This window comes from Pleurodeles waltl, chromosome 2_2, assembly GCF_031143425.1.
Source record: "Pleurodeles waltl isolate 20211129_DDA chromosome 2_2, aPleWal1.hap1.20221129, whole genome shotgun sequence".
Classification (NCBI taxonomy): Eukaryota; Metazoa; Chordata; class Amphibia; order Caudata; family Salamandridae; genus Pleurodeles; species Pleurodeles waltl.
The window spans coordinates 1169320606-1169329652 of NC_090439.1; the positions used below are offsets into that span (position 1 = coordinate 1169320606).

Here is a 9047-nt window from a genome sequence, read left to right on the forward strand (position 1 = left end):
AAGGATGCCCGCTGTCACCGCTGCTCTTCGCTCTAGCAATCGAACCATTGGCCACAATGGTGAGAGAGGACCCACTGGTGACCGGCTGGGCATGGCCAGGGAGCCCGGAAGACCGTGTGGCATTGTACGCTGACGACGTTCTCCTCTACCTCTCCAACCCAGCGAGGAGTGGCCCCCGTGTCTTGGAACTCTTCTCGCAAGCTTCGGGTCTAACCCTAAATCCTAGTAAATCCTTGCTGATCCCCCTACACCCCTCTAGAGATTGCATAAACTGGCAGGAAAACATCCCAATCCGTCATAACAGTTTTAAATATCTAGGAGTCCATATAGCGCTGCTTCCCGAACTAACGCGGGAGCTTAATATCACACCACTTCTTAAAAAGACCAAAAAAGAACTTCAACGCTGGCGAGATTTGCTACTCAACATACTGGGAAGAATCGCATTGTATAAGATGATGATACTCCCTAGTTTTTTATACCAACTACAGAACTTCCCACACCCAATCCCCCGGAAGTGGTTTAGTGAAGTCGAATCGACTGTGCGCCAATACCTATGGTACGGCTCCCGTACCAAACTATCCCTTGCCACGTGTCAAAGGGACACATATGAAGGGGGCCTAGGGATGTCCAACATTTATTTTTATTACCTAGCCATGCGAATACAGGTGATAAATGACTGGTTATCGGGGGGCTGGACGGACCCCGCATATAGACTAGAGCTCCAAGCACTGGGCTACAATGGGGTTTTTGACGCGCTGTATGGGGGAACGATACCACAAACTATCCCTGAAGTCACTGGAATGGTGTTGAAGGGGTGGCGAGCGACACAGAAGACTATGGGGTGGTGGCCCCGACTAACGCAACAAACACCTCTCTGGCAGGGGAGGTGGCTGAGGGAGGTTTCCACGCTGGCGGGATTCCGGAAGTGGGACATCATAGGGATATCCACACTGGGTGATATCTGGGGAGACTCACAAATCCGAACTTTTGAGGAGCTTCAGAGGTCACACGATCTGAATAAGACCCAATTTCACAAATACCTTCAACTAAGGCACGCCCTAGCAGTACACCTGCAACCGGGGGACAACATTCCGGAGCACAGCCCTCTCGAAGCAAAGGTAATGATGGGACACATAAAAAAAGGAGGGATCTCCCAGGTATATCGAGTCATCCTAACAAACACCTCTCCCCCCCTTGAGAAGCTTCGCCGGAAATGGGAGGGTTGGGTGGGCCCCCTGGAAGAACTAGACTGGAGAGACGCGCTGGCTGCACCCCGAACACTGGCCAGATCTACACGATTTCAAGCGCTACAAACCCTCTACTTACACACAGCCTACCTCACCCCTAAAAAGCTCCATCAAGCTAACCTCCGCCCCACAGATGAGTGCCCCCGATGCCTTCAGACAGGCGCTGATTTCTTCCATATGATCTGGGCCTGTCCAGTTATAGAGTCATACTGGGGGTCAGTCCTGGGAGAGATCTCTGATACCCTACAGTCTAGAATAGAGGCACCCCGATCCCGATTTTGCTGGGGGCCATGGACGGATTGGGGCTGGGCAGAGCGAATCGCACTTTCCTAGGGAGAGCCTGTTTGGTGGCAAAAAGGGACATCATGTCAGAATGGAAGGCTGCAAAAGCTCCGACCCTCGTCAAATGGAGACGAGGAATGGACTGGTGCGCAAGATGCGAAAAGCTGATATATGAAGTGAGGGGATGCCCAGACAAATACAACAAAATATGGAGGAACTGGGACAATCAACTAGACAGTTGAATAACCTATTAGAGCAGAACCCCCAGAGAGCCCCTGGTCAAACCGTTTAACCCTGGGAGAAGAGACGTAGCGGGCTGCACACCCTGATCAGTGATAAAAGAGGGACCAGACCCACAAAGAGTGGTGCGATGGCAAAGCGGAACCCTAAAAAAGAAGGTAGTAGCGAATTCTGTAGCCCCCCACACTCGAGTGATAGGACCGAGCACAGACTATAATCCACGTCCGAGACCAAAGGAACTGGACAGGGCCATCAAGATTATTAAAGTCACTAAGACCGCTAAGAGGAACGCTTAATATGCAGAAGATGGTTTATCTTAAAATTGTGTCAATTTGTCGGTAACTGTTGATATTTATTCTTTCCCCTTTTTCTTTCCCTCCCCCTTTTTTTTTTTTTCTCCCCCCCCCCCCCCTTTACTGTTGTAACGTGTTCATGCTGTTCCATTCAGACAAAATGAATAAAAATCTTTATAAAAAAAAAAAAAAAAAAAGAGTATCCTTCCTGGTGTCTTGACACTTGCCAAGAAGAGAAAAAGGTGCCAGCCTCACCTAGACATCACCACGAATGGAGTGAGAAAGGAGTTTTTTTAAATATATAACCCTCACACACACTATTAGTGTCATGCTTCATCATTAGGTTCACCCTGACTCCTAAAGATCAGGGTGGGCTCAACCGTGTTCCAGGGAGCTCATAAAAGAAATCAGACTAGGAGGCGTAAACTAGAACATAAGAATCCCTCATCCAGTCCAAGGTATCCCTTTATTGGTGGAGCAGGTGGGACCAATTAAAACTGAACTATAAAAGGGTGTTAGAAGATTTAATGGTCCTATGACCATTACTCAACCAACATGTTTCAGCCCTACTCTCACAGGCCTAACAAAGACCCGGGGCTTTTATCAGAGTGAGTTCATCTGTGAAATACTTCCCCAGTGACGTAGCTATTTGCATGATTGAGTGTGTGGCCTCCAATTTCCCTTACAGAATTCACTGGCAGTGTAATACTTGCCACTTTTGGTCTGACCTGACACAGAAACAAAACGTTTAGCGCTGAATACTTAGAGAATTGCTCAGACGGGGTGTCTATATTGTGGGTAGAGGATTTTAATGTATCTGAATTCTCCCTAGCGGAGACAGTGTTTGTGGTTCAAACACTGTTTTCTCCATAATCCAGACGGGGAGACATTGAACCAAATTGTTTTTAGGCCCAATTTATTGTTCAATTTGGACCTGATCGACCAGGGCACACTGGCTCATCTTAACTATACTGGAAAGGGAGGGGGATCTAGAATAGATTTAATTGTATTCTCTTCTCATTTATCCTCCAAGTATTAGAAACAAAAATCTTGCTATCTAACATGTGCGACCATAATTTAGTCACTATTTGTGTTACCTACCAAGCTCTGGAGCCATCAGCCCCTGCCTGCCCCATAAAATTGTAATATGGTAATAGCAAAAAGATTCGTATTAAAAATGGAAAAATATAGTGAGTTTTTTTTAGTTGATCTAGTGACTGAAGATGCGTTGCCTCTCGGATTCAGTTGAGCCACAAACTGTATTGGGCAGTTTTGACACCCTTTGTAAAGTCAAGTCTAGCATTATGACAACTAAGGGGACCGCCACTAACCCCCCCTCTGCATAGATGGTTCAAATGCGCGTGTGCCTCTGCATACAAGAATCCTCAAATAGGGAATTAAGGGCCAGATGTAGCAAAGGGTTTTACCCATTCTATGTCTATGGGAAAATGTGTTCGTACATATAGCCCTTAGTCCCTCCCAAGAAATGTTGATAAAAATCAGGTAAGCCGCCTGGTATCATGCCCAACACATGTCGGTGTGAGAACAAACTACCCCCAGTACCCAAAACATGTTGGTATGCAACACATATTACCCCCAGTGCCCAAAGCATGTCAGCATGAAAAAGCACAAAAAAACTACAGCCAGTGCCTAAAACCGTCAGTGTGCAAAGAAACTACCCCAGTACCCAAAACATGTCAGTGTGCAAAACACACACACACTACCATCAATGCCCAAAACATGCCACTGCGCAACACAAACTACCTCCAGTGCCCAAAACATGCCAGTGTGCAACACACACTACCTCCAGTGCCCAAAACATGTCAGTGTGCAACACACTACCCCCAGTACCCAAAACATGCCACTGCGCAACACACACGACCCTCAGTACCCAAAACATGTCAGTGTGCAACATAAACTGCCTGCAGTGCCCAAAACATGTCAGTGTGCAACACAAACTACCTTCACTACCCAAAACATGCCAGTGTGCAACACACTACCCCCAGTACCCAAAACATGCCCCTGCGCAACACACACGACCCCCAGTACCCAAAACATGCCACTGCGCAACACACACAACCCTCAGTACCCAAAACATGTCAGTGTGCAACATAAACTGCCTGCAGTGCCCAAAACATGTCAGTGTGCAACACAAACTACCTTCACTGCCCAAAACATGTCAGTGTGCAACATAAACTGCCTGCAGTGCCCAAAACATGCCAGTGTGCAACACAAACTACCTTCACTGCCCAAAACATGTCAGTGTGCAACATAAACTGCCTGCAGTACCCAAAACATGTCAGTGGCATCACCTCCAGTGCGCAGAACATATCAGTGTGCAACACAACCTTCCTTCAGTGTCCAAAACATGTCAGTGTACAACAAAGGTAACTACATCTACCTCCAGGGTACAAAACATGTCAGTATAAAACATTTGTAACCACAAACTATCCCCAGTGCCCAAAACATGTCAGTGTACAACACAAACCACCTCCTGTGGCCAAAACATGCCCTGGTGCAAAATAAAACTACCTCCAATATCCAAAACTTGTCAGTGTTCAGTGTGCAACACAGTACCAAAATATACCAGCGTGCAACACAAACTTCCTCCAGTACCCAAAATAATGTCACTGTGCAACACAAACTATCTCCAGTACCCAAAATATGTCAATGTACAACAAAAACTACCCTCCTGCGGCATACAGCATCAACCAGGACTCGCCAGCTACCTCTGTCCAGAGTTTTTCTTTCAATCTGACTCCAAGCGTAACCCATTCAACTAAACTCAGGGGATTTATTAAGCGCATAGCTACCCAACCGGCTTCCCAGCGCTGGGTGGGTTAAGGAGTCCCAATCAAATAAGTAGATTTTCAGTTGCTTTCTAAAACGGAGAAGATTGTTGCTGTAGTTGGAGTTAATGAAATAATGATCTGCGTGTCATCAGCATAGGACACCACAGACAAATACAAGGAGCAGATTATATTTGATAGAGAACAAACGTACAGATTAAACAGTGTCAGACTCAGGGGAAAGCTTTGAGGAACTTCGCATTTCATATGATGTGTGGCTGAGAGGAATAGACCTCCACTGACTTGGAAGCTGCAGTTGTCTAGGAAAGAGGAAAACCATTTAAGTGCTAACCCCGTGACTCCTGCCTCTTTCAACCTCTGCAGTAGGACTGGCAATGAAGCAATATTGAAGGCTGCACTTAGATCTGAAAGAATGACGACAGCTGAGCCTCCCTACCAAGGACCCTTTTGCTCTTCTATCACTGCCAGTAGTGCAGTTTTTGTGACGCATCCTGATATGAAACCAGTTTAAGTGGCATGCAGAATGTCAAGAGCTTCCAGGAGTGTTGAGAGATGTTTATTTATTAGCTTGTCTCCTTGCAGTCAACCTTGAGACCCCTGCCCGAGGTATTCCTTGGCCTTCTTATCTTTTTCCCCTTGAGGGTTCTGGGTCAGGGCTTGCCTGGTGATGTTTGATGCAGGCTTGTGGGGGGCGTTACCTATCCAGTCCCAGTTTTTTTTTCATGATTTCTTGAAGAGGAGTTGAAAGGCCTGCTGCCATAGGTCATTGTTGCTGATGGTGTTTGGCCAGTGGATTTGGATGATTTTCCTCAGGCAAGTGTTGACAAAGACCTGGACTTTGTTGGTGGTGGTCACTGTCGTCCCCTCAAGTTCCAGCTTAATACAGAAGGACTGATTTTATGTTGGTGTTAAAAAGCATTATCTCGGTTCGCAGCGTTAGGCCCTTGGAGATCTAGATCTTCTTTAGCTGAATAAAGGCAGCCCTTGCTTTGCCGATTCTGGCCTTGTTGTTGGCATCTGTGCCACCCTGCTTGTCCACGACACTGCCCAGGTAAGGGTTAAAAAAATAAAAATAAAAGCCTCACACAAATCCTAGAAGACTGTGAAAGATACAACCCTGCCTGATACAAACTCCTTGCAATAAAAGAAAACAGGCAGATGCAAAACAGTGTTGATCTCAGGACTCACAAAGAGGACCACGATGTAAATGAAATGAAAATGTATATAGCACGGCTTATCACCTGTGACGGTCTCAACGCGATATCCGTGGGTATGGGGAGATTAAGTGATTTGCTCAGAATCACAGGACATTGCGCCGAGGCTCAAACCCTGCATAGGTGGTGGTTGTTCTGACTGCTGCGCTACAGCCGCTGAGGTAGCACGAGACGGTGTAGTGTGTGAACGCCACTGACAGCATGCCAGTGGATTTCTTTTCCAGAGTCTCCCTTGCTGCAGCCAAATACGTCCGAGTAATCCACACTTTTTAAAAAACAAAATGGCACTGTGGAATTTGCTGCCTGCTGCATTGTACAAGAGGATTGTGCTGTGGGGTCCTTCAGTAACATTTCATCCTCTGCTGAACGCCTTTAACAGTGGTGTAAACATCTTGCATGTGTCTATTTAAATAAAGGAACTTTGATCTCCGTAATAAATAATTCGCTATTCAATTTACTACACACAGGAATACAGCATGATCACTCTGGAACGTGCTCCCTCCATAAATGTAAGGATGGGGTGAATTCAGATCCTACCCACTAAGCAGTGCTGACACTCATTCTGAGGAGCCTGCATAAATGTGACAATGCTGAAAAGAAACATCAGAACACAGATAACAGAACATGAATTTAGAATTACGCAAGAGTAGTGGTCTGCAAACTGATTAGACAAGATTTACTCTCGCCCACCCTTATCTCAGACAACCCTGGACTCTCAGTCTGCAAGAGAAAAGGGGTCAAACAGAAATGCATCTCTCCTTTTGGTCCCACCGTGAATGCTAAAGCCAGTCCTTCAACCTATACACAGTACTAACTCCCTTTCCTACCAAGGAGAGATCTGGTCTTATGCCTGGGTGTCCATGACAGGACCATGTGCACAACATCCACCCTCGAGTGCAGGTAGGTGCCCGGGGTGAGCTAAATGCAAGGCATGGAAATAGAAGGAGAAACATACATTTCTAACCAACCTGTGTTCCTCTTTCACAAAGTATCACCTTTAATAGGTTATGTTTCAGTTGAACTACAATTTACTGAACGAGGTAGTGGATGTCGGTTATCATGTATGGAAGAGAATTCGTTTTTTTGTTTTTTACTTTTTGTGGCAAATATGTTTGAAAAGTATATGTTCTGCACCCCAATGTACTCACGAGCATCATTATAGAGCGCTGAGTGACACCCGAACACAGAGCGCACAGGCAGTCACTCACTTACACTGCTCGGGTGTAGTCACACGTCCTGCGACAACAGCGTAATGTATGGGACCTGGGCACAGACACAAACATTTCATAATAGCGATCGAGAGTCTCGCCAGGCAAGGGCGAGCATTTACAATGCCCATTGGCCACGTGCCCTGCCATCGGGCCAACCATTTGTCTAAATCACCTGTCAATTGATCAGTTTAGCTCCATCACCCAAGAATCGCTGTCGTGTATCCCTCCTGAAGTGTGTCACCAGTCACACATCCCTCCCCAAGCTCTGCCATGAGCCCACCCCACCTAAACCACCAGCTACTAGAGCTCTTTGGCCTCATTTGAGACCATCACTCAGGTCTCCACCAGTCAGGGGGCTGACCCCACCAACCACGATCCCACCTCCTTCATCTTCTGACACAAGAAAGCGTGGCTGTAGCTTCTAGGAGCTACGAGCTGACAGCTTCTTTCAAGTTAGACGCCCCATAAGACCTTGGGCCACCGTTGCCATGGAGACAACACACGCCGGCATGTACCAGACATAACAGCCCGAGGGCCCTCCTCACTTACCGGCCACCGCAGCTCCATGCTCGGGGGTGAGGGCAGGCTGCAGCAGGCTCCTGTGGGCTGCGTGTGTCTGTCTGTGCAGGTCCTTTCCCAGCAGGGGCCTCCCCTCTCTCCCCGCCCAGTCTCACCAGTGCCTCCCCCCTGCTTCCACTGGGGCCTCCTCTCTCTCTCTGCCCAGTCTCAGCAGTGTCTCCTCACTCAGCAGCCCTCTACCTCGCCCTCCTCCTGCCCCTCTCCATCATCTCACCTCCTCCCTGCTGCCTCAGTAGTCCCCTCCCTTCAGTCCAATCCCCACCCCTGTTCCCTCCCTCCTACCAACCTCTTCCCTTCTCCACTAGTCCCTGTAGCCTGCTGACCCCTTGTCCCTCTCCTGCTGACCCTTACCCCTCTCCTGCAGACCCTTGCCCCCCTCTCCTGCAGAACCTCGCCCCCCTCTCCTCCTGACCCCTTGCCCCCCTCTCCTGCTGACCCCTTGCCCCTCTCCTGCTGACCCCTTGCCCGCCCCTCTCCTGCTGACCCTCTCCTGTTGACCCCTGGCCCTCTCTTGCAGCCCCCTGGCCCTCTCCTGCTGACCCCTTGTCCCTCTCCTGCTGACCCTTACCCCTCTCCTGCAGACCCTTGCCCCCCTCTCCTGCTGACCCTTGCCCCCCTCTCCTGCTGACCCTCTCCTGTTGACCCCTGGCCCTCTCTTGCAGCCCCCTGGCCCTCTCCTGCTGACCCCTTGCCCCTCTCCTGCTGACCCCTTGCCCCTCTCCTGCTGACCCCTTGCCCGCCCCTCTCCTGCTGACCCTCTTCTGTTGACCCCTGGCCCTCTCTTGCAGCCCCCTGGCCCTCTCCTGCTGACCCCTTGCCCCTCTCCTGCTGACCCCTTGCCCCTCTCCTGCTGACCCTTACCCCCCTTATACTGACCCCTGCCCTTCTCCTCCTGACCCTCTCCTGCTGACCCCTGGCCCTCTCCTGCTGACCCCGGCCCTCTCCTGCTGACCCTTACCACTCTTCTACTCACCCCTGCCCTTCTCCTCCTGACCCTCTCCTGCTGACCCCTTGCCCCTCTCCTGCTGACCCTTGCCCCTCTCCTGCTGACCCTTACCCCCCTTATACTGACCCCTGCCCTTCTCCTCCTGACCCTCTCCTGCTGACCCCTGGCCCTCTCCTGCTGACCCTGGCCCTCTCCTGCTGACCCTTACCACTCTTCTACTCACCC

At 49.3% G+C, this 9047-nt stretch overlaps 1 protein-coding gene across 1 annotated transcript in view; it reads right to left on the reverse strand.

Annotated features, from left to right (window-relative positions):
• Positions 1–8094, reverse strand: part of ADCK5 (aarF domain containing kinase 5) — a 187301-nt gene extending 179207 nt beyond the window's left edge. The window contains exon 1 of the mRNA XM_069221151.1: positions 7847–8094. Within this exon, the coding sequence (XP_069077252.1) occupies positions 7847–7864 (18 nt within the window). The 5' untranslated portion in view covers positions 7865–8094. The remainder of the gene's footprint in view (positions 1–7846) is intronic.
• Positions 8095–9047: the final 953 nt, after the last annotated feature.